The 25713-nt window shown below is 38.7% G+C and overlaps 1 protein-coding gene, 1 non-coding gene and 1 pseudogene across 2 annotated transcripts; 1 reads left to right on the top strand and 2 right to left on the bottom strand.

The window, feature by feature from the left end:
* Window positions 1-9299: 9299 nt before the first annotated feature.
* On the bottom strand, window positions 9300-16015 carry LOC122135152 (annotated as a pseudogene).
* A 3620-nt stretch (window positions 16016-19635) lies between these two features.
* trnam-cau lies at window positions 19636-19707 on the bottom strand. Its single transcript has one exon. It is a non-coding gene; the product is annotated as a tRNA-Met (tRNA).
* Window positions 19708-20148: 441 nt separating this feature from the next.
* Window positions 20149-25580, top strand: LOC109083064 (F-box/WD repeat-containing protein 12-like). Its single transcript, XM_042713728.1, has 10 exons — window positions 20149-20314; window positions 20829-20866; window positions 21002-21171; window positions 21299-21420; window positions 21694-21900; window positions 22006-22170; window positions 24565-24775; window positions 24906-25084; window positions 25162-25292; window positions 25382-25580. The coding sequence occupies exons 1-10, from the start codon at window positions 20150-20152 to the stop codon at window positions 25479-25481; spliced, it is 1488 nt and encodes a 495-aa protein (XP_042569662.1). The 5' UTR covers window position 20149; the 3' UTR covers window positions 25482-25580.
* Window positions 25581-25713: the final 133 nt, after the last annotated feature.

Below are 25713 nucleotides of genomic sequence, written 5' to 3'. Positions count from 1 at the left end.
TTAGATATATATGTCCAACTTTATAGTGTACTCACATAGGGTGATATTTACTATTGTATAGATCAGCAAACCCTATAACTGTTGGATTGCTTGTATTGCTGGAAAATGTAAACTTAAAAAGGAAAAAATACGGACATGAAGATATTTTACACACTTTAATGATTTTTTCTGTAAAGCTGCATTGAAACAATGTATATTATGAAAAGTTGCTACACAAATTTTGAAATTTTGAAAATTTGACAATTTTCGCTAGTGAATCAATTAAAAATAATTACATAAAAAATATGAATTAATGTTTTTCCATAGCAGCAGGCCAAAAATCCAATAGACGTCCATTGAAATTCTTAACTCCTCACAGTGCTTTCAAGCTTCAAGTCAAGTCAAGTCAAGTCAAGTCAAGTCAAGTCAAGTCATCTTTATTTATATAGCGCTTTAAACAAAAAAGATTGCGTCAAAGCAACTGAACAACATTAATTAGGAAAAGAGGGTCAATAATGCAAAATGAGTTAAACGCAGTTCATCATTGAATTCAGTGATGTCATCATCCAGCTCAGTTCAGTTTAAATAGTATCTGTGCAATCAGTTGCAATCAAGTCAACGATATCGCTGTAAATGAAGTGTCCCCCAACTAAGCAAGCCAGAGGCGACAGCGGCAAGGAACCAAATCAAAGACTCCATCAGTGACAGAACAACCATGAGAGAAAAAAACCTTGGGAGAAACCAGGCTCAGTTGTTGGGGGCCAGTTCTCCTCTGACCAGAGACGAAACCAGCAGTTTCAATTTCCAGGCTGCAGCAAAGTCAGATTTGTGCAGAAGAATCATCTGTTTTCCTGTGGTCTTGTCCCGGTGGTCATCTGAGACACGGTCTTTACAGGGATCTGTCCTCTGGGGCTCTAGTCCTGGGTCTCCGCTGTCTTTCAGGGCTGATAGAGGTCCCTTTCTAGGTGCTGATCCACCATCTGGGCTGGATACGTACTTGATCCGGGTGACTGGCAGTGACCCTCTGACTTGGATACAGACTGGATCTGGTGGCCTAAACGGTGACCTCGGAATAAGAGAGAAACAGCCTAATATGAGCGTAGATGCCATTCTTCTAACGATGTAACAAGTACATCGGGTGTTATGGGCAGTGTTCCCGGTTCCAGTTTAAACCTAATTAATGCAGCCTAAAAATCCATTAACGGATTTTCTCTCATATTAGAATGTGTATTAGTATGTTATGGTGTAAGCCAGGTTAAAGAGATGGGTCCTTTAATCCTCCAGATTTAAACTGCAAGAGTCGTGTCTGCCTCCCGAACAATGTTAGGTAGGGTTATTCCAGAGGTCTTTGGGCGCTAAATAGGAGAAGGATCTGCCGCCCGCAGGGACTTTGATATTCTAGGTATTATCAAATTGCCAGAGTTTTTGAGAACGGAGCGGACGTGGAGGACTATAATGTAAACAAGACTCGTTCAAATACTGGAGGTGCTAAACCATTCAGGGCTTTATAAGTATAATAAGCAAGATTTTAAAATCTATACAGTGCAGTGTTAGGGAGCCAGTGCAGTGTTGACATGACCGGGCTAATATGATCATACTTCCTGGCTCTAGTAAGAACTCTAGCTGCTGCATTTTGGACTAACTGGAGTTTGTTTACTAAGCGTGCAGAACAACCGCCCAATAGAGCATTACAATAGTCTTAACCTTGAGGTCATAAACGCATGGATTAACATTTCTGCATTTGACATTGAGAGCATAGGCCGTAATTTAGATATATTTTTGAGATGGAAAAATGCAGTTTTGCAAATGCTAGAAACGTGGCTTTCTAAGGAAAGGTTGCTATCAAATAGCACACCTAGGTTCCTAACTGATGACGAAGAATTGACAGAGCAGCCATCAAGGCTTAGACAGCGTTCTAGGTTATAACATGCAGAGCTTTTAGGCCTTTAGGCCTCTGTTTTTTCAGAATTTAGCAGTAAGAAATTACTTGGTCATCCAGTTTTTTTATATCGACTATGCATTCAGTTAGTTTTTTTCAAATTGGTATGTTTCGCCGGGGCCACGAAGAAATATAGAGCTGAGTATCATCAGCATAACAGTGAAAGCTAACACCGTGTTTCCTGATAGTATCTCCCAAGGGTAACATGTAAATTGTGAAGAGTAACGGCCCTAGTACTGAGCCTTGCGGTACTCCATACTGCACTTGTGATCGATATGATACCTCTTCATTCACTGCTACGAATGTGATGGAGGTCAGATACCGTTGTATGATTGAAACCATGCTAATGCACTTCCATTAATGCCAAAAAACAAAGTGTTATCTAAAGTCTATGCAAAAGAATAGTGTGATAGTATTGGGACTTTAGAAGTAAAGAAGTTCATAAAGTTCATATACGGCTGTGATTGTTGAGAAATGTCAACACTTGTTGATGCTTTATTTATCGTTAATTTAGCCACTGTATTGAATAAATACCTGGGGTTATGTTTGTTTTCTTCTAAAAGAGCACCCCTCGAAAAGTCAAGCTTTTATTGTATAGCACTTTATACAATACTGGTTGTGTCAAAGCAGCCCAGCTTTACATGTCTCAAACAGGAAAATTACATTGTCAATAATGCAAGAGTCATTTTAAAGGCTAAAGTCAGTTCATTGATGATTCGGTGATGTCCTCATCCAGTTCAGCTCTCTTCCAATAGCTTCACCAAAACTTTTATGCAATAGTTGGTCACACTTTTAGTTTTGCAGAACAATTCTCCACTGTTAATTAGCTATTAACTATGACTTTTTCCCTCAATAAACTCCTAATTTGCTGCTTATTAATCGTTAGTAAGGTAGTTGTTAAGGTTTAGGTATGAGGTGGATTAAAGGATTTAGAAATGGTCATGCAGAATAAGGCCTTAATATGTGCTCTATAAGTACTAATAAAATAAGACAATATGCCTAGTAATATGCATGATAATAAGCACTTAGTTAATAGTGAGAATTGGTCCCTAAACTAAAGTGTTACTAAATAGTTCAAAGTTGGCATGAAATGAAAATGAAATAATAGTAAACCTGGCCCTCTACAACAAACTGCAAGCTCACATTCATTTTTTAATGCAGCATCCATTTATATAATTTTGCAATAATCCATTACAGTCCAGATGTACGTCACCAATATGGAAAACAAGACATGCTGGTACTTTCATCTTCATCACATCTTTAAACATTATAAAAAGGGAAACTATGAGCACTCAGTAAGTTTACTCTGCAAAAACTCAGTCCTCACTACCTTCAAGTATTTATAGAGTGCATTCAAAATTCAGTTTCAATGCAGTTGAAAAGAGTTATAGCAGGGTTCATATGCAGATGTTTTTTTGTTTTTTTTCTACAGTGAGCTCCTCATGTCCTCCAGGCACTGTAAACACACAGCCTTCACTCCTACATCTCCCACTCCTGTCTGGACCTGCGCTCTGAATGTAGCATTGCAGAAAGCCATGAATATAATTTGAGATGATAACTGCCAGTTTAAATGACTAAAGCATGCACATCACAATCATTATGACATCAATCTTTCCTCTAACTCACATGTCAACCCACATGTACATGTACTTCAAACAAGAGAGAGAGAGAGAGAACCCTGAGAGACGAGAGAGAGTGGGTGTAGAGAGAGAAGAGGAGAGAGAGAGAGGAGAGAGAGAGAGGAGCCAGAGAATAACTGCATGGGGAGGGACATCTGTAAACATTCAGTTATGGTGAAAACTAACAAACACAGTTTGTCTATAAAAATATGCATTTTACATTGTTTTATGGATGACTGTCCACCTGTTCTGCTAAGTTGTCATAGCACAGCTAATACTTCAGATCATCAGTGAGGATGATGGGTATCCTTTGAAATGAATCCTGTAATGCACAAATGGAATGTTCAGGATTTTCTAACGGAAAAGTCATCATCATAATTTGGAATCATTCCAACTGGATCTTCTGAGATTAAAAAAAAGGGGTGTCTCTACAAGTTAGATCCTACTGTATGAAGTGGAATTGCATTTTATTTCCAGAATTGCAGTTTCAGAGTTATTTTGGAGGACAGGGAATTAATTCCAACGCAGCTGATTTTCACTTCATTTAGTTTGTCGTAAACATCATTTAAGTTTGTCACAATCATAAAACAACCCCAAAATTGTCCACAGAGTCCCCAGCAATGCCGAGATCCTTCAGCTCGCACCCACTCACAGTCACACTTCACCTGTCGGTCACTAAAACTGTATAAAGCCACCTAAAAGGAAACCACAATCAGCACCAAAAAAAATCAGTGTCTGGTCTTGTTGTTTACCTGGCTCTTACCCGTCTCTAATTTACCTGTTCCCATCGGAAAAACCCATACCAGTCAGTCAGCAATCATCTTCTGCCCTCAGCTCAGCACACCGGATCGGACTCAAACCTGCAAAGGAAAGCCACAGTGTGACTGTTCAGCGTGATCATCGCTATCGCTCCTCGCCTGAAACCTCTAATAAAGCCTCTCGTCAGGACTGTCCATTTACCTGTGTTGGTTTCCTTTGGCTTGCTGACAAAAATGTACTACTGGAAAAACTTTTTGGTTTGTTTGTTTATAATTACTACGGGCATTAACTGATGATTGAAACTTTTGTTGTAACCAGAGATCATACCATTCAAATAAAAAAACATAAATTAATCTAAAGATTCAAAAACAATCCATGTTATATATTGAAATCTGTTTTTTTTTCAAACAATGGTATACAGCAGCAATTATTGTCATAGATGACAGTGAGTTATTTCCCTATGTATATTGGATCATATATAAAAGGCTTTTCTGAGTTTGTACGAACAACATAATTATTCAAGGACAGAGTATGGACGTGAGTAGCAGTCCTTTTATGAAGCCGAATGCGACTTAATATATATGAATCTGACGAGGTTGTTCAGGATTGGAGCTAAATGTACATGGACAGAACCAGAGATATAGAGCCTTCCCATAGCGATCGATCTTGAGTCCTTGTGATATTCTATTTGATGCCATTAGGATCTTTTAGGCTTAGTCCCACTTTATGCCACAAATGCCATATTAGCAATCTAGCAGGGCAAATTTCAAATAATCTGTGATCGATTGTCTTTGTAGGTCAGAGTAGAAATGATTTTAAAATAGTATTATTTCTTTGCCTCGCTGTATGGATTAAGTGCGATCAGTTGCTACCAAATAAGTTTGTAGATTTGAGTTTTGTGAGACAAAAAAGTCAAACAAGTCCAATTTTTTCCTGTATATTAAAGCACTGTGGACCACAGAAAACATTGTCTTTAATTCAACAACCAGTACAATCTGGGACTAAGACGTGGTGCTGTTGTCACAACAATTGTTGCTATGCAACATGTGGTCATTAAGCCCACGAGGACATTGAAAGACATACAGCAGCTTCAAAGAGGAAGAGTACGGCCACCATTAGCCCCCAGCACGAATTACCCAGCTGGAGATCAGCAGTCATTTTGCACTCATAAAGTATATAAAAAGATTTATGGAGAAACAACTGAGATTTCAGCTGTAGTTCCATACACTGCTAAAACGAGATTTTGCACGATCTCGGCCTACTCAGACCCTTAATAAAAGACTTTTATTGGTTTTTGTAAACCCTATGGTAGCGCGGGTGAATCAGTAATATTAGATAATATTTTTGACTTGCAAAAAAAATGACATTTAAATTTTAGATGCTTTTACATGACGCGCATTTTTAGGTTAAATACTGTAGTCTTTTTTTCACACGCAAATAAGAACAAAATATGGAAACTGTGTCTGCTTTGTGCAATAAGCAGCCTGGGCGTCCTCAAAGTTAACGTGGGTGGGGTTGGTGTCAGGAATTCACACCCAAAGAGGAAGTGGGATAATTTAAGTTTTTAGGAGTTTTGCACACATGGGAGATACTCCAGACATGTGAAGGTTTGCAGTAATTGGTTCTCAGATAATTATTAAAGGTGAGGGGTGCATGTTGGAGGGACCACCATACCCCCACACCACAACCCACCAGCGAAAGATTGAAAAGTTGTTCATATGGGACTCTTACGATTTATACGAAACCCAGAACAAGAATTAATGGCATGATCTTTCAAAGGCAGTTGTTACTTAAGTTCCACTCACCAAAATCACTCTCCCCATATCTCAACCAGCTCTGCGAAATACCTAGACCTAAAGGGGAGGAAGCTTTTTTTTTGCCCTTTAACAATATAAGCTTTGCTGGCCTGAGAGCCACTGCCAACTTTACAAGTCTAAAGCTAAGCGTCTAGTAATGTTCCCCTGTGGGGATTCTGAAGCTTTGAACCTTTTGGAATAGGTTACCAATGACAAAGAGAAGCTGTCCAAAAACAACAAATTCATATCCCATAAAACAAAACGCTATTCTATTAACATAGAGGACGCAGACGTGTTGCTGGAGAAACAATTCTCAAGACATTCTTCTTAAGAAGGCAAAACACAATGATTAGGCAACTTATTCTACAAGCCACATGTATGGAGACCAGAGGAAAGGACGCCCTTGTGATTCCACAGCGCATCCGATAGCTGGCATGGGCATGTCTCAACACAGATATGAAAAACACACGTTATGACTGACTGGAATTAATGTGTTCGGGTGATTTATAGAACAGGCCAGCGGGTGCAAAACAACACTTTTTCTACCCCATCTTCACTACAATGCAATTACCGATGTTATTAGTATCTTTGGCCTACTGATAGTTTTGTGGTTTTTACCCTCAATTTAAGTGAAAAAATGGTCGGATCAACAGATCTGTTCATGCTACTCACAGCAAGCTCAAACGCTTTGGAAAAGCATATATCTGTTGAAAAGTTCCGACTTCGGACTTTTTTGTCCATGTCGGTACGATGATCCGAGAATGATAACTGAATAAATTGGGCAGCATATTTAAAACGCTTCATCTCAACATTGTCTCAAACTGATCTGTTCTCAGTGTGTCAGCAACACCATGGCGTTAGCAAGTCTGAGATTTTTCCAAATTCTCATTAAAATTCACCCAAAATCAAATGATCGATTAGTTCCCACCTCGAGCTATGCTATCCATACTTTATTTTATATTTCTATACTCTGATTGTACTTGCTATGGACAAGTGACTAAACACAGTGAATAAAACACAAATGCTATTCGGTTAGAAAAAATGCCGTTATGTAATATAAACCTACTACAGCGTTATATAAACAAAAACGGCCTTATGTTCTCAGCATAGCTGGACGTCACACAAAGCTTTGGCAGTGAAAAACTGATGTTTATGTACAAACACAGCTGAGAAATTGGAATCGTGATCTAAGTGATCATTTTACTATCTCATTAGCAATTGCTAGCTAACCACACAAAAAACAACAGAAGCTTGAGGTTCGATGACAGAACCAGAATGGAGAAAAATCTCTACGCTTCTCTGCTGACTTAATTCACCATGATCTTAAAATCTAATGTTTTGTGTTAGCAGTTCTTCCTTTGTGGTAATTTCCATGTGTGTATGTTTTTTGAGAAAGCTGAATGCTATCACGGGTAAGCGCTAATGGGATGAGCTGACTTAGCCTGCGTGACTGGCTGACCATTTCGCAGCAGTCAATGGAGTTGTTTAGCAAAACTAGCAGCAAAGGTCTGAATGAAAGAAAAAGAAATGTCAAAGTCATTCAATCAACTGACAGCAGCTCCAGCTCCGCCCACTTGAGCTAAGTCATCACCATAACACTCCCTGCACTCATCAATTAACACGAGGAGCTGGGAATTACTGTCCAAAATGAAGCATTTGTGGGGTTATACTGTTGTCTAATGTTTATTCAGCCTGAATTCTGAATAAACAGAAGACAAAACTGTGGCAGCATCACCCATGAGGAACACTAACACTGCCTAACAAAAACAGCATGTTCCTGAAGGAAACGTGAGTGAGTGGTTGCTGGTCTGGTCAGCTTGGTGTTGTGACGTTAGGGTTGTTTTTGTGATTTGTGTTTTTGTGCAGTGCAGAGAGCTGATGTGTTGGGAGATGCTTACTGGCCAATTCATTAACGAGCCCAAACACAACCCTCTGCTGTAATGTTCTGCTCTCTATTTAATGGTTCAGGTCTCATGTTTTGCAGCACACCTCTACTCATCAAGCTGCATGATTTTAAGAATCATTTTAGGGCAGCTGCACAAAGTTAGGGGTTTGTTCAAATCACTCAATCAAAGTAAGAGCACTAGTACATAGTGTTTTGGTTATGGTTTGCATGAGATCAAAGTTTGATTTTAATTAATTAACATCCACATTCCAACTTTGTCACCCACAAATTAAAATTACTGCACAAATGCAAAACGGAATTGGTTTTTCAGAAATGGCAAAGTATAAATAAAACATCATATAAAAAAATATTCTTTCACAAAACAATACTCTCTTACCAATATTTTCAGTTGTAAATTCTACATTTCTGATTTGTCACTATACCAGTTACAAAAAGTTGTGGTCAGTAGTCTCTTAAATATTACAGCGAAATGTGATTATTCCAGACTAGCAGCATATAGGAAATTTCTCATAGAAAAAAAATAAAAATTATATATATATATATATATATATATATATATATATATATATATATATATATATAATAAATATATATATATATATATATATATATAATATATTGCTTGTGTTGTTTTTTTTAACAATGCATTAGTAAACTAAAAAAAGCTATACTTTCAGAAGATACAAATCTCAGTGTATGCATAAAGAGAATTGCAGATCCACTATTTCTTTCCAGGAGTCTCATTAATTACAGTTAACAACACTGTTTTTTAATAAATTAAATAAAATCAGTTTGGAAGAATGTAACAAGAGAGCACAACAGCGATCGTGCATATTTTCAGCAGCCTTGGTTCCACAGAAAATACTTTCCCCATTCACTTTTCTCTTTTAAAATTTTTCTTTAAAAATATAATTAAAATCTCAACTTACTTCTGGAACCATGCTGTTTTGGCTCATTTGTTAATATCTCTGTAAGTTTCACTAGCATGCCCGCAAGACGTCCCCATGACCCCAGTAGCTCCGTTGGTAAAATCAAGGTGAGGGTAGTTGTAAGGGGTTTTACAAAGCAGGTGAAAGACAGAGAGAGAGATTATTTTAATCCAGACAGCTTCCTGCAGACTGGAGTAACGCTCACAGAGAAAACTCTGTGGCATCAAAGTAGAGTAATTTACACTTTTTAGTTCCACGTTCCTTCTCACGCAATTCTTCTCCAGACGGAATCTTTATGTTCTTCCATTAACGTGAAGGAAGCATGTCTGATGTAAGGGTCTTGTGCAAAAGAACAAACACCACATGATTAAGTCATCTTTTAATGTCAGGATGAAAGACCCTCTCAAAAACTAGGTCAAAGGATCCATAAGCATCACTCCATTTGCATGTGTGCACCTCTGTCCTCTCGCTGACAAGTGTTGCATTTGAACGTAGCAGCACCAGAAGAACTTGCAGTTGCACTGCCAGACGCTAGTGAATACTGGTGTGTGTTGTATCCGCGCCCGCAGCACATCAGGTTGCAGCCGTTGGGATGGGTGCACCAGCGTCTTATTGCACACCCGGCCCATGAGTGCCCACGCTGCCCGTCATGGGGTCTTCCTCGCAGTAGTAGGGGCGATTTCTCAATTTACACCAGATCCGTGTCCATGGGCTTTGCGGTATACGAGTAGGGCTTTTTGATCTGGAGGAAAGGTGGGCCGCTTGTGGCGCGTGGCTTGGACCGGCTCCACGTGTACAGCAAGGCTGTTATTGTCTTTGAGGATGTAAGTCGAGCTCGCGAAACTTGGGGAGGGGTTCATCCAGCAGGTTATGGTGGTGCAGGGATCCAGACACACCGTGACACGTACACTCCAGCCGCCATGTTCGCTCTCCAGGACCTGAGACCAGCACAGCAGCAGAATGATGAGAAATCTGTGCTTTCATTAGTCATATGCCTCACAACTGTACCTCTTTGTGAAGAGAAATAATTGTGCTCCTAGCAAAGTCATTTCAGACTGAAAAGTTTGGTTTTGAAACTTAAAGGCTGGCTTAATTTATTAAACCCAATTTACAATCTGCAGGAGGCCAGATCATTCAGAGTTGACCAATTCACAGCAATCATTACAGTCATTATAATCATTACAGTATTAGTACACTGTCTGCTTCATATCTGTTGAACATGTTATTTTGATGCTCCCCAGCACATTCTACTGACTGTAAAATCAACTTATGCACAACATACATGTTAACTTATTCTACTAACTGTAACCCAAACAGTCTACTAATACTCTATGAGAGTTAGTTGAGATGTAGTTGCAGAAGTTACTCCTTGTTAGTAGGAATGTCTAAAGTGGGCTTCAAAATTCAAAGTGTAAACCAATTTTATAGCATCAGACTATGAATGGGCTGTCCGGGTGTTGGTCAGAGAGATATCAAAAATGTTTTTTGAGGCTGATCCAAAACATGCTGTTTTATCTAGCATACATCTTCTAGTGAAAAGTCATGAGTAGTGTTTCCAGCCTTTAACCAGCGGTAACAAATCCGACAATAACATGTTGGGTAACATCATCATTTTTGCACAAAGAACGTGGAAAAGAACAACTAGAATGTGGCTATCCATGGTGCTGTTGGTGGTGGTTGTCAGGGGGATTTATTCGGGTGCAAAAGGAGTGTTGATTATTTTTACTCCCATGTAGTGCGAGGACATCTGCATGATAAAAAAAGGCTAACATTCTTTCATGCCCACAGCTCAAATGGTGAGGGGCAAACTTACTTAGTTTGATATTTAGGTTACTTGTTTAAATCATGAACCCTGTATAAGCAATAACAAAAGTGTCACAGACTGGCCCCTGAAGTATCTTCTCATTCCATGGACTTCACATTCAAAAACAAATGTTGCACACAATGTTATTTTTCCCCACAACATACCAACACCAATGACACCAAACAAAATGGCCTTACGTATCATACATCAGCTCAGCAACTAACAAGAAGACCTTCTGCTATCTGTTCTTTCAAAGATGGGCACCATGAGCCAGCGTCATTACAATAGCTGGCATGAATTAAGAATGGGAGGGGCACAGTCAAACAGAGCACTCTTTTAGTTTGTTCAAGACAAAACCTGCAGCTAGAATGATCCTGTAAGTCAGTTCAACTAAGAGGCAATTTAGCTGTTCGATAAGACGGTATGAACAGAAAAGGCTCCTTCTGCTGGCTGCACAATGTCAGAGTGGAGGCTGGGTGAATGAGGAGGTGTTGGTGCCACGAATCAGCTCTCTGTGACCAAACGTAGAACAAGCCATACATTAGATGGAAGCTTCTTTACCCCTCGTTAAACTTGACTGGGAGAGCAAGAGTGATTATTCTGCTCTCTCGTTTAGCGACAGACCTGTTGTGGTCTTGCTTAAATGATAAAGGAAATTTATGTCTAATAGTATTCGACAGATTTGAGGTTCAGAGAATGATGTTTGGTCATGAAACATGATGTTTTGATTACACTGAAGTCTAAACCCCCCGTGCCAAAAACTAAGCCTCAGAAGCCTTGAAATATAGTGCATGCTTCATAATGAGTACTGTTGGGCTGAACTATTCCTTTAACCCATAACAACAGATAATGCAACTTGCTGTTTCATTTACATAAACACAAAATTGTAAAACAAGGTGGCCTTGAAAGAATACACTTTAGTACTTTTAAAAAGAGCACTTATTACAGCGTGAACTGAATGTAATATTTCCGGACTCTTGATGACATGTTATTTACAATTAAGTGAAAATGTATATATATATATATATATATATATATATATATATATATATACATCTATATATAGATATAGATATATATATATATATATAATATTATATATATATATAGATATATATATATATATTACATGCAATTAGTTAAATTTTAAGTTTATATGGTTAAAAAACAGCGTACTGTCGATTGTACTGAGAAGGTCCCACAAGTATTGAAACGTGTATGTCCTGTATAAGTTAAACAATATTTGTATTTAATTATACATATTTGTAGTGATTTATTAGATTTAAAATATTAAACATTAACCTTAAATGTAATAGTGAATAACAAACTATAAATAAAACTTATAATCAAGTACTTTACATGTGCTTTAGTATGCTAGTCAACATATCAAATTGAGCTAAATTTGTTAAAGCATGGGAAAAGATTCTTAAAACATTAGACTTGAAATGTGCCTTAAAGAAAAACTGTTAATTTGACATTATTACAAAGTGCACTTTTTTGTACTTCAGTAAGTGCATTAAGACGCAGAGTCATGAAAATGTAGTGGTCTTTTATTTTGTAAATATTTTATTACCTGCATATACAGTTTTAATATATATATACTCTATATAAACACACTGTGTACAAGTGCACATTCAATACATTCAAGCACACTTCCTTTTCCTAAGGGACTGTATCACTTATTCCACATCAAAGACAACATACAAATGTATATGCAGAAAAAAAAGCATGGCCTCTAAATGCAGGTGAAAGTGAATAAGCCTTTTAGGATCTTTGGCGGTTTGAGCATTGAAAGTTGAGACATAAACACTACATCAAAGATGAAATGTGTTTCCATCAAAGCTAGCGATAGGGGATACTGGTGTAATCCAATGTCTATTAAACTGAGCAGAAAAGGGGGAGTGGATTTTGCACAGAGCTCGTGTGTTGGGAGCTGATCTGATTTGTAATCAAACTCTAGCACGTATTCTGCTCTTACCTCTAAAGCTTCCTATTATTGCTGTGCCAGTACGAGATCTTGGCTTCGGTGCCGGATTGTTGACGGCTGGCAAACCACAGTGCCATAGTTACTGAATCCTTCGCTGTACTTGACTTTCACTTGATCCGTTCAGTGTAACCAAAACATCACTTCACTGATAGATAATACCTCTTAAAGGAATACTTCACCCAAAAATGAAAATTTGGTCATTTGCTCACCCACATGCTCATTTTCAGACTTGACAAGACCAGGCATGGCCAGATGTCACGTGTCTCATAGCTCAACATGACACACCAGCTTGAATATGCTAAACAACGAATGCAATGTAATAAGGCCAGCCATAAAAATAACTGTCCCAATGTGCATAATATCCATCCTAAATAGTATGTGAGATTAGAATAAGTGTGGTCTCAAAGCATAGTATGTTGGAAAGAGTATGCCAAAAGTCCCCCAGATGGTTTTATGTTTAGGGGTGGACATTCATGCTTACTGTTTTTCTAAAGGTCGTAACATTGTGAATTGTTTGAATTCTTACAAAAGATCCTGGTAAAAATAGTTCTCCATGAGATTGGGTTGGGTCAACTCTCAGAAGAAATGGAGATGTCTGACATTTTTATTTACAGGAAACATACAAAGCCAAGCCTTTGCTTGTATAACTGAACACATACCTTTCGTCCTACTTCGTTGTTATGCAGATTCATAAGCGTCCTGGCGCTGTGTTTGATCTCTCTAGCGTCCATAAAGACTTTGGAGAAGCCCAGGCCGTAGTGGATGTCTGCCGAGCAGCCGCCCCATTTCCAGCCGTCGGCGGTTGACCCGTGGAAGCCCTGCTTGTCTTTGTCACAGCTGCAGTCACTGAGTTTCCCTGCGTACAGGCGGCTGTGATGGCATAGAGCCACTCCGGCTGCCATGATGGCGTACATGACGCAGCCTCTTTAATGCCTGTGAACATGGAGAGAGAACATATTTACTGTATTATCACAGTTCAAGTACTACAAAATAAAGCACCAAACATCTGCATTAGTGAATAACTGAATGTGGTTAGAAACTCAAAATTACATTGCTAACATGCATCACTTCAGATTGATGTCCAGATCTCTTTGACCACTAGTGCATATGTGTTTACAAAATAGTTATGTGCAGACAATCTGTCATCCATGATAACCCTATATAGATAAAATAACTATGTGATTGCTCTCATGTTGTGTTGAGACTCTCTGTTCTTTTTCATAATGTGTTATTATTTTCAACTTTAACCGTTAACATTTTCCAATGAGATTCCATTTAACATTAACTACATCAGCTAACATCAACTAACAATGAAAAATACTTCCAAAAGCATTTATTAATCTTAGTTCATGTTAATTTCAACATTTATTACTGCATTATTAAAATTAAAAATGCTAACATGAACTAACAATGAACAGCTGTATTATTATTAACATTAAGAAAGATGACTAAATATGGTAACAAATTATTGTTCATTGGTAGTTAATGTTAGGTAATGCATTAACTAATGTCAACTAAAGGGATTTTATTGTAAAGTTACCCTTTAACCCACTCTTGTATCAGTAGACAAGCAGTATTCAGAAATGATTCAATTAAATAACAAAAATCCAAATTGCACACTATACACCAATCAGTCAATCAGAAAAACTTGTGAAAATTCATTGTTTTTATGTTTAATGTGTTAGGTTTTAATGTTATCTATTTTATATCTGAGCTTTCACAGAGCCCATACAAAAATAATGTACATTTTCATCCTGGAACCTTTAAAGGTAGTTAAGTTGTTTTACAAACTGTTCACAAACAAATTGAGTAAGTTCTCATAAGATTATGAAAAGTAAAGATGTATGAGTCTAAGTGTGCTACAAGAATTGTCTGTTAATTGTGCTTTTGGGTCATTTTTCATTTAAACACAATAATAGGAGCATATGAATATTCACCAGCAGCCTTGTGTTTCTTTACCCAACTCTGCTCAGATGAGCTTAGACTTCATGAACTTTTCTGATAAAGTAGCTGTGCCTTATTTGGAAAAGTAAAAGTCCATTTGTCTCAGGAACATCTTATCATGCTCTGCAATTTGCACCTGTGGGAAAAACTCTTCATGCTGCAAATACCAAGCCAAACACTGATACATGCATAAAAAATGTTAATACCCAAACTCTGAGATGGCTTTCAGTCAGGAAAGAGGGGCCATTGCTTTTAAAAAAATAAAGGTTCAAAAACAACCAAAAAGGGTTAATATACCTTATATGAGAGAAGATCTACAGTCCCACACAGAACTATATTCTCTAGTTCTTTATAAAAACCTTCTGCTGGTGCTATAAGGAACTAAGAAACCTAAATACTGCAAACACAGAATAAAACCGCGAGAACTTTTACAAACAAAGAACTATACAGCAAGACTATAAGATGAACTACAAAATAGTTTTCTATTAGAAGATTGTTTGCTGAACCCAAGAACCACCGAAGAGCTTGTATCTTTATTTAAGTTTTTTTTTTGTTTGTTTTCTTCATATTCGCGTCTTTAATGGCTGGTTTCTGGGATGTTTTGGAGCGCATACATGACCGCAGGTAAGAAACACGCTCAAGTATCTCATCTGCCAGACATTTCAGGCATGTGGCACGGAAATCTTGAAAAACTTGGACCGGTCGATCTTTATAACTGGGACTAGTAAAGGAGGTAACTGTTTTTACACCCAAAATTAAAAAAACTGTATATCCCGTAACCGATTTAGGAAACACTTCCCTCTTTCCAGATTGCCCCAAGTACTGTTTTAGACATACGAGAGGAGATTTCCAACATACCCACTTTCAGCTCTTTTCCGAAGACGGTCCTCTCTCCGAGCGCGGAGCAGTTCCAGCGGCCGTGTTTGAACTGGAACTGGCACTCGTTGATGCCCATCTGCGCGCCCTGTCCGATCACGATGAGCGCGTCCGGCCGGCTCTGACAGATGGTGCGCTGCCTGGGCGCCAGTCCCGGGATCTTGTTACATATGATGCTCGCTCCCAGCGCCAGCACGGTGGAGAATCCCCTACAATTGATCAGAAAAGTACGTCTTAATATTTAACATTTGGTTGCTAATCAAACAAATATTTGAAAGGCTACCAAAAAGATAAAGAGCTAATATTGCACAACAGCTTCGGTCGCAGTCCCATGACAAGCTGCTCGCGCAGCTGGACGACCACCGACACACACCGCGCGCGCGCACCGGAAGGCGTCCAGTGGCTAACCATCGGATGTTTTCCAAGACCCCTGCGAAGTGCGCAGCAGATCCAATGAATGACTTTGGAAAGCATCATTATTAAAAAGGTTTATAATCCAAAAAAGAGCGCCTTTTCCCCTGCTGAATCAAACTGTTTTATTTTACTTTGTCGCACTAGTTGCTGTAAATAGCCATAAAATTAACTTATGTTGCAACTGGAAAAGGAGTCACATATACAGCAGTACGGTCGTCTAATGCAGAATAGACACCAGACTGCATTATTTATTCTAACAACATTAATAGTGCATTTGTCGTGTTTTTTTCCCCCAGCTCACCCCAAGGCCCATTTTCAAGTAGATTAATCCGATACAAAGGAAAATGTGAAATATCCAGCGTCGTGTTTCTTCTGCTCATGATGGTCCTTTTCGTTTCGCTCAAAAGTAACGAGACACGGAGCTTTCAGTTGGAATAATCAGTCGAATCAGCAAATATAAAGTCCGTTTTGAAGTAGCCTGGTTTTCCACAAGGACACTTTTTGGCCACCGTCAAGGTGTATGCAGCTCGTGCTGAGCGCGCATAGCGCGCACAGGTAGAGCAGATCTGAGCCCCTTCATCCTCCAGCTCTACTTTATATATCTGGGCGTGTTCTTAAGGGCTGCTGAGCCCACCCATACAATCTCATGTGCATCACAGAAGTCGTGTGTCTGCTTTTATTCAGATCCATAAATACCGCTATTAATAAAAACAAACCATCTGACACATCCAGTCATGCAGATAACAGTTAGTTTAATAATCAGATAAAGCACTCCTTAACATGTCTCAACATAACAGGTGATTTTTGTACATTTGAATCCGTGAAGTAATGTGAATTGTCAAGTTGAGTTTACAAGTGACCCTTTCGAAGTACATAAAATGTAGACTACACAGCAATAGGACTGTATCAAAACCCTGTTTGTTTGTTTGTTTTAGTTAAATCTGTGTTAGCTTTTTGTAAAGTACAGAAATACTACTGTAAAGTACCGTTAAGTGTCCAGGTGGCGTTCTTGATGATAAACTAGGAATAACAGGCAGCTGTCAGGAGTATTTTGGATGTGGTTTGGATTGTTGTAGAAGTCTGGAAGGTAAACTACAGGTGCTTCAGGTTGTAGAAAAGGCCCGAGAGTCAGATATCTGTCCGTTTATTCTCTATACTCCTGAGAAAGGCACACCTCCCAGTTTTAAAAACTAATTTTTTAATTCATAGCAGTTTACTTATCAGTATTGTTTATCAATTCTGAAAACCTTTCGCAATCACTCCCCCTACTGGCATAATCAGTATCTCGAGTACCAGCAGACTGGTGAAAACAACTTATCTTTATGTTTAAAAAGGTTTGATTGTCTTAGTAAATTCTTCTTCCACATTTTTTGCCCAGAGAGCCATTTGTGACATTAACTATCTAGCTTTCACAGAATGGCTAAATATCAGATCATAAAGTTGAACAATCTTTTGTAGAGAAATAGTAAAATAGCTGTAGCCTATTATTATGTAGCATTATTATGATCAAAGCTGTAGTTAAAAAAATATAAAAATCATAAAATTTGCAAAAAAAAAAAAAGTCTAAAAAAATGATAAATGTTGGTCAGATGAAATCTGTGACTGTAAAGTTTGTATTGTTCCTACATATAATTTCACAGTAACAGAGCACATATTGTCACTTAGCATATAATTGTAGTTTTCCTCAGCTCAGCTTCAGTTGAGTGTCTTTCCTGTTGGGCACCATTCAAGACAAGATGCCTTTTCATTACTGTAACCGCAGCACTAGCTTGAAGGTCACTGCAGTATGTGGTGATGTCTGCAGAGCTGCGTGGCCAAAGACTTCTCTGATACTGACACTCTTTTGTAAAATGTTATGTTTTATGTAAAGTTATCATTGCCAAAATAAGGAGATGTACTCTTCATTCAGAAAGTACTCAGACCCCTTTATTCAGGTTTTCTTTAAATAAATAAATGGGTTATCAAAAATCTGTGTTTGCTGTGGAATGTGGACAGATGTGAAAAAAAGTCAGTATTATTCAGCAGCTTTTCCACTTGCTCAGGAGCAAATGACCCTCCTCCATCCACAGCTCCTCCTTTCCCCACAGTCAGGACTTGGCTTTCTGATATTCCTTGCTGAATCAGACTCAGAGTTACATTTAAATATCATTAATTACATTAATGGTATGTGCCTTGTTCTGTTGTGTTAACCCTAGGGGGATATTATCGCTGCTCTCCCTGCTCATTCATGACGGCTGCATGGATGGGCAGGGAGTTTTTTCCCAGAACAGAAACATACCACCAAACCAAACTTTATGCTAAGTATCCATCATTTATACAGATGGGATAGTGGTCCTGACAGAACTATAATAGTATCAAAGATACTAAAATAACACTGAAAGCCCTGCATTCACAAAAAAAAAAAAAAAAAAAAAAAAAATAGCAATCTGCATTATGTATATATCTTTAATGTTGCTATAGTGACTGACCACTGGTGGTGTCAGCTCACTGAACAGTGAATCAGCACTTTGAGCGGACTGCTCTTCACAGCTCCAGCAGAAGATGGACTCGATCCATCCACCTCTTTTCAAGTGAACACTCGAAATACATTATTTATGTAACACTTTACAATAATTAACACGTTAGGCCTACACCAACTAACAATAACTAATCGAACCGTATTGTAAAGTGCATATATATGTTCACAAAAACACTGTTAAATTAAACAGAAAAGCAGCAGGTGTGCATGACTTGGCGTGGCAGACAATACAAATAATAACCGTTTGCTTGCCTAAACCCTGCGTTTGGACCAGGCTCGGTTGCAGAATCACACCTGTGCTTCTGAAATTACTATCTTTTTCTGTGTAGTGTAGTAGTTAGCTTTGTCTGTGTCGTACGTGGCCGCTTGTCAAGCATGAAAAACACATTATTTAGATTCTGAATATATTATCGATTACAGCATGCAAAGAGTGCTCCCTTTTAATTTATTAAAAACTTTCACTCATTAATCACGATCTCACAAAAAAAAAAAAAAAAAACTTTTTTCCATGTCTTTGTTAGAAAGAATTTGCGAGCATGATAGAATTGATATGATTTGACCAAGTACAACATCATTTCAATCAACCAATCAGAACTGAGAGATAACCTTTCGAGAAATGTCAGTTTTAGGTTTATAATCAGGATTAGGTGCTTCTACATCCTTGTTAATCAGATATCATTTCCCTCTGATTTCAGGAATAAATTATGGGTAGAGTTAGGTTTAGGGGTAGGGATTGGGTTTAAGTCTGTATTTTTGGACAGTAATGTTGGTCCAGGGCCAACAAGAGATGCTGATCCAGGAACATGTCTCACAGCGCTGGACAGAAAACGGTGACTGTGGCGGTGAGTGCGGGGATTCCAACCTAAACTCCTCTGATTGGCCATTGCGTTTCAGAAATCAACACACATGTCTGTGATTGGCTACATTGCTCACCTTTGCGAGAATGCACTGTAGAGTCATTTGACGCTTTCCAAATCAGAAGGGCAGATACACTGGATTGTTTGCCAAATCTATATCGTTATGCGGTTATTATGAAGAAAACAGATCCTAGATCAGGGGTTATGGGCAGCTTTTTCCATCTAAAAGCAATCAGATACACGCTAAACTCAAGTCCGACCACAGGGATGTCCAGTAAACACAGGTGTCCACAGGTAAAAAAAAGGCTTAGCAGAGGATGGTTTCGATCCATCGACCTCTGGGTTATGGGCCCAGCACGCTTCCGCTGCGCCACTCTGCTGTTGACGAGCGCAGGACTGGGAACTCGACCTGTTATTCTGTTATATCACTATTTCTGCAAATTAGCTCTGGCTAAAGTTACATACATCGTATCGTTTACTTTAATCGCGGCGCTCCTCACAGTGTTTTACTTTAAAAACACAGTTTTATTATTTTAAAGATGATGAAATAATGACAAAATAATGACAATAACAATGTTCAACGTCGGTAAGATGTACTGTAGACTTTAGTAAATTTTTGTTCTTGATTCATTTTAGAGACTTTAATGACAACATTTCGGTAGGTTTAATATTTTGAGACTTGACAAAATGATTAAATTATTGCGTAATCAGTATTTTATGTTATACATGCTCACAATCATAGATATGTGTGCTCACAATAATATCTACGTTTACAGTCAACGTAATATGTGTGCCTGGTGTTGTTCCGTAGAATGCGTCACCATGACGTCACCACGCACGAAACCGAAAGCACTACTGCAGTGCAGTGGCAGGACTGTGAGACCTGTAGAAATGGAGATGCGCCAAAGTTTACCTCTGGACTGTCTGATCAGTATTTTCTCACTTCTTCATGATGAAGATTTAATCAGAGCATCCACAGTTTGTAAGGTAAGCGACACTGAGTGAGGATTCATATATACACACACGGTAGTCAACATTTGAAGTGGATCAATGAAGTTAATCAAAGTTGTCCTAAGACAAGAACGGGTATTGTTTTGGTTTTAGGACATCTTTGATGAAAGGTTTTGATTTTGATCCACTTCAAAAGTTATATATAAAAGTAGGCGTCGGCCCCAGTGCTGAACCAGCCGCTTCTAGAACAGTGCAGATCTCCTGATACAAAAGAAGAATGAGAGGCTTTATTATAATCGCGCAGGCATTCTGGACACAGTGATGCAACATGTGTATGTGTGTGTGTGTGTATATATATAGAATAAGACACTTATATCAAAACATATTACTAACCCCAAACATTTGAATGGTGTGTGTGTGTATTTATTTATTTATTTATTGTTAAAAACATAACTTAAAAACATAACTAGAAAAAAATAGAAGCATTTTCACTTGTGGTCAGATTTTTGGATCCCACTACAAAAGTCATGAAAAAACACTTTTTGTTTAGGAATGGTATCATGCTGCAGAGACACCATGGCTGTGGAGGTAAGTCACTACAGATAATTATCTGTACAGGAAAATGCATTCATCTTATGATGTTGAAAGGCTGATATCACTTTATACCTTGTGCTTTACACCATTATTTTCTGATGAGACACTTAAGAACATATCCTTGTTTAGGAGAATGTGTCTGCAGAGATGGAGTTTCTGCAATGTTTCCCAGCTGCTCTCAGACACGGGAATGTGCTCATGGAAGGCTTATTACCTGCGCCGTGTCCACCTAGAGACGAAGATGAAAACAGGGAGGTCCTGTGCAGACTACACGTGCAAAAGCCTACGAGGCCATAAAGGCAAGTGATCTCATCTTCAAGAGCTCAGCAAACATATAGCTATAACGCTGGTATAAATCATTTCAGGAGCTGTTTGAAATTCTGCTCAGTTAATTTTGTCTTTATGAGTCTTTCTCTGATGGCACAGGCAGGGTTGTTGGTTTTGCATACCTGGTTGGAAATGACGGTTTCTCAGATGTTGGGAAGCAGCCACCAGTGGTGTGCAGTGCATCTACAGACGGCACAGTCAAAGCATGGGACATTCACAAGGTATCACAGGCTTTCTCCTGCATGTGGCAGAGACCTCATAAAAGTGTGCAGGAATTAATCTGTATCTGGATCAGTTGTGTTCCTGTGGCTTGGTGGTAGAGCATTGCATTAGCAGCACAAAGGTTGTGGGTTCGATTCCCAGGGGAGAAAAAAAAAACGTTAGCCTGAATGCACTGTAAGTCTGCTAAATGCATAAATGTAATCTCAAGAAATGCCTACCCCAAGATCAAAAAAGGCATTCATCTATGATCTCATTTGATCAATTCCATGCAGGGAGTTAATTTATGGTCCAGTCCTGCTCAGAGCCCCATGCAGGACATCACAGTTGACCCGGTGGAGTCCGTTGTTATCACTTCTGATAACACAGGGACAATCAAAACCTGGAAGGCTGGGACTGGAGAGGAGGTGGCCTGCTTCCAGTCTGGATTCTCTAAGACCACACTGCTGTCATTCAACAGCAAAGACAGCTCTTTTCTCATGGTAGGCTATCATGCATAATCAGACTTCTTTGCTACATGTGTAGTTATTGCACAATGAATCAGTACTATGTGCTGCAGGCCTAAGTGAAAATCTTGTATTTTTTAGGTGGGAACTGCTCTAGGGTCTCTGGTGGTCTTGACCTGCCCTGCGCTGTCTGAAGTCTCGAGGCACGTGGTGTGCGACTCCTTCAGTTTAAACCTCCTCCACTCATCGCCAGATAAAAAATGGATATTCACTGCCTCAAAAGAAAATATTGACTTGAGCCCGAAGGTAAGCCAAATGCTCTCAAAGCTGATTTCATAGATAGATGTGGAATAGATGTGAAACAGAGCATAGCAGTACGGTTCCGGAAATAAAACAATATAAAGCTTTCAAACAGAGCAATAGAAGTGTGTGTAATTTCAGCTTCATTTGCCAAAAACTGTTTGATAGTCAAATTCTTAGTGGAAAAATACACTATTCATAGGAATCACCCACTGACTGTGACTGAGATACTTAGGATATGAATATGTGTGTGTAGAATATTTAGTGATAATCTGTGATAATTTTTTTTTATATTTAATTACTTATAGTCATTAGTTTGAAAATTGTATTGTCATAGAATAAGCACTTCATAGCCATTTAAAAGGTGCAACATATATAATCGTGTACCTTTGTTCTTTTTCCAATTAAAAAAATTTTTTTTTGCTTCAAATCAAGTGTTTTACTGCAGTGTATCGTGTCAGAGCTCATTGGTTTGGTTTAAGGGTTAAACCTGTGTGTCTGTGGAGGAAACAAATGGTAAAAGTACTATGCTGGAATATTATTAACAGTTAATCAGTTTTGTTGTTACTGTTGTGTTCTATTGAACAGTGGTTATATGGTGCTGCAGTGATGATGTATTTCTGTAGGCCAACCCAGAAGTTCACATCACCCTGATTCTCTTGACAAAAACACAACAGGATTTTACCATTAGCTTTGGGATTTTTGCAGAAAATAAGCTGTGACCAACAAACATTTATTGATCATCTCCACTGTTTTGAGCATATTGAGCTCCAGGTTGTTAAGACTGCACCAGACAGCCAGCTGCTCAACCTCACGTCTGTAAGCAGACGCGTCTCCGTCCTGGATGAGGCTGATGACTGTGGTGTCATCTGCAAACTTCAGGAGCTTGACAGAGGGGTCTTTAGAGGTGCAGTCGTTGGTGTACAGGGAGAAGAGCAGTGGGGAGAGAACACACCCCTGAGGGGCACCAGTGTTGCTGGAGCAGCGGTTGGACATGAATTTCCCCAGCCTCACTAGCTGTTGCCTGTCTGTCAGAAAGCTGGTGATCCATCGGCGGTAGGGATGTAACGATTAACCGTGAGCTGGTTGAAAATCGATTCAAATATGTGAAGATTCAAACCGGTTGAGATGCCAAACAAATCACCATACAGTTGGAGTAGGAGTTTAAATGAATGTATCTCTGAGGGGAACTGACTATCTTTAGAAAAATTTACGCTGTATTTTCTTTTCATCTTGCCTCTGATCAATGCATATTAAAGTAGTGTACATTAAAGGGTTACTCCACCCCAAAATGAAAATTTTGTCATTAATCACTTACCCCCATGTCGCTCCAAACCAGTAAAAGCTCAGTTTATCTTCGGAACACAATGTAAGATATTTTAGATGAAAACAGGGAGGCTTGAGACTGTTCCATAGACCGCCAAGTAAATAACAATGTCAAGGCCCAGAAAAGGTATGAAAGTCATGTTCAGAATACTCCATCTGCCTCCAGACGTGCAATCTGGGTTATATGAAGATATGTTTTATGTAGTATAGTTTCACAAAACTAAAGTCTGACCATTCTGTTTTTGCTTCAAATTTCAAAATTCTACAGTCTAATTTAGATTAAAAACTACCCATGCTGCATGTATGCTGCACCTTTGTTTGGATCATGATTAAAATCCAGTGGTTTCCTCTAATTTGAAATGGAACGAGCACAGACCAAACCTTGTTCATATTAAGAGATTTCTTTTATTTGTGTAACTTACTTGTTTGATTTGGGGTTTGTTTTCAAATTAATTTTTTTGTTATATTTCAATTTCACAAAGAAACATGCAGCAATAGCCTAATAAAAATACACCTTATGACTTCAATCTCATTTTTTCACAAAAAGAGAAAATAGAATCGTGAAATCAAAATCGTGAATCGAATTATGAGTTGAGTAAATCGTTACATCCCTAATGGGCGGATGGAGCCAGGATCAGACAGCTGGGTTAGTTTGGTCTGGAGGAGTGCTGGGATGATTGTACTAAAGGCCGAACTGAAGTCCACAAACAGGATCCTCACACAAGTCCCTGGTTTGTCTAGATATTGTAGTGCAATCACATGTTGACTGCATCATCCACAGATCTGTCAGAAAACTGCAGTGGGTCCAGGGATGTCCTTCAGATAAGCCAACACCAGTCTCTCAAACGACTTCATGACCACTGATGTTATTTCAGGCATTGAACCAAAAATTCATTCAAAAATCCCATTGAGTTCAGAACCAAGTACTAAAATGCTAACTCATCTCTGGGCCTACAATAATTTGTCATCCCTGCATCACATTTTTATAACTATAATAGCATTATAGTCATCTCATTTGAAAGTTTGATATTTTATTCTGAAATGAATCTGGTCATCTGGTGTGTGTTTGGGGAGGTTTTCTACAGTGAGCGTGTGTGTTTCCCTGCTGAAGACGAGGACAGTCTGTGTCATATTCTGCCAGTCACTGGCTGTTGTGCTGCTTTGTTTCTGCCGTCTCAACCCGCACGGCTCGCAGTCATCCACTCTGATGGCCACTTCAGCAACACCACACTCTCAGTCTTTGACCTGACCATGAAGGAATCCAAATACAAAAAGGAAACACAAGGTTGGCCTTAAAAAATGTGTTGCTTTCTTATTTTTGTTTATTTTTTTCGTACGCACCTACAAATTACAAATAAAAGTATTACAATGGAATAATCTTTACTGATACAATATGTCATGCCTTCCCATTTTAGCTCAGCAAGTCGCCTCTTTTCAGGTGGCGCTAAGCCATCGTTCGGATGTCATTCTGGAGGCGAGAGGGAGCAGCACTCTTCTAGTTACAGACGGAAACCATCTGAAGGTCTACACATTTAAAGGAGAACTCATCGCTACATTTGAAGACCATTTACAACCAATCACTGCTCTTTGTGTGGTAAGCTATTTGACCAATCAATATCAAAACTCTCCCGGTGGACAGTTTGACTTGAAATGAATTGTGCTATCTTGCAGGACAGTTTTAGGGTGGTGACAGCATCTCGTGACCTGTCTCTCAGAATACTGACCTGGAGAAATGATCCAGAACATGGACTTACACTTGAAAGCCAATATCATTTGCTCGGAGGCTCCTTCACAAGGTCCAGGTACAGCATTATCGCCGTACTGTCAGGTGATTTTTACATGCACCATGTTTTGACAGATAAATTGACTTTTTTTGTATATATATTTCCAGAGGATTCACCAACGTTGCCTGTGATTATTCAAGTATTGTGGGCTCTGTGGAGTCTGTGGATGGGAACGATGTTCTGAAGGCTTATACCTTTGATTTCTGACCTCAGATCTTTTCTACTTACTGGCCAGGGCTGCGTTTCCCAAAAGCATCGTAAGCCTAAGTAGATCATAGACCCATTGCTTATGATTCTTTTGAGAAACGCAGAAATACATAAATATAATAAGATCCATGTATAGCATGAGATGCTCTTACATTGAGACAATTAAAACAGTAAGAACTAATATTTTTACATAGATATCAAAAAGGTTAGAAGGAATTGTGGGATTGTTTGC

This window comes from Cyprinus carpio, chromosome A23 (genome assembly GCF_018340385.1).
Source record: "Cyprinus carpio isolate SPL01 chromosome A23, ASM1834038v1, whole genome shotgun sequence".
NCBI lineage: Eukaryota > Metazoa > Chordata > Actinopteri > Cypriniformes > Cyprinidae > Cyprinus > Cyprinus carpio.
The sequence above is the reverse complement of the archived record's forward strand: the minus strand, read 5'-3'. Positions and strand labels throughout refer to the sequence as shown.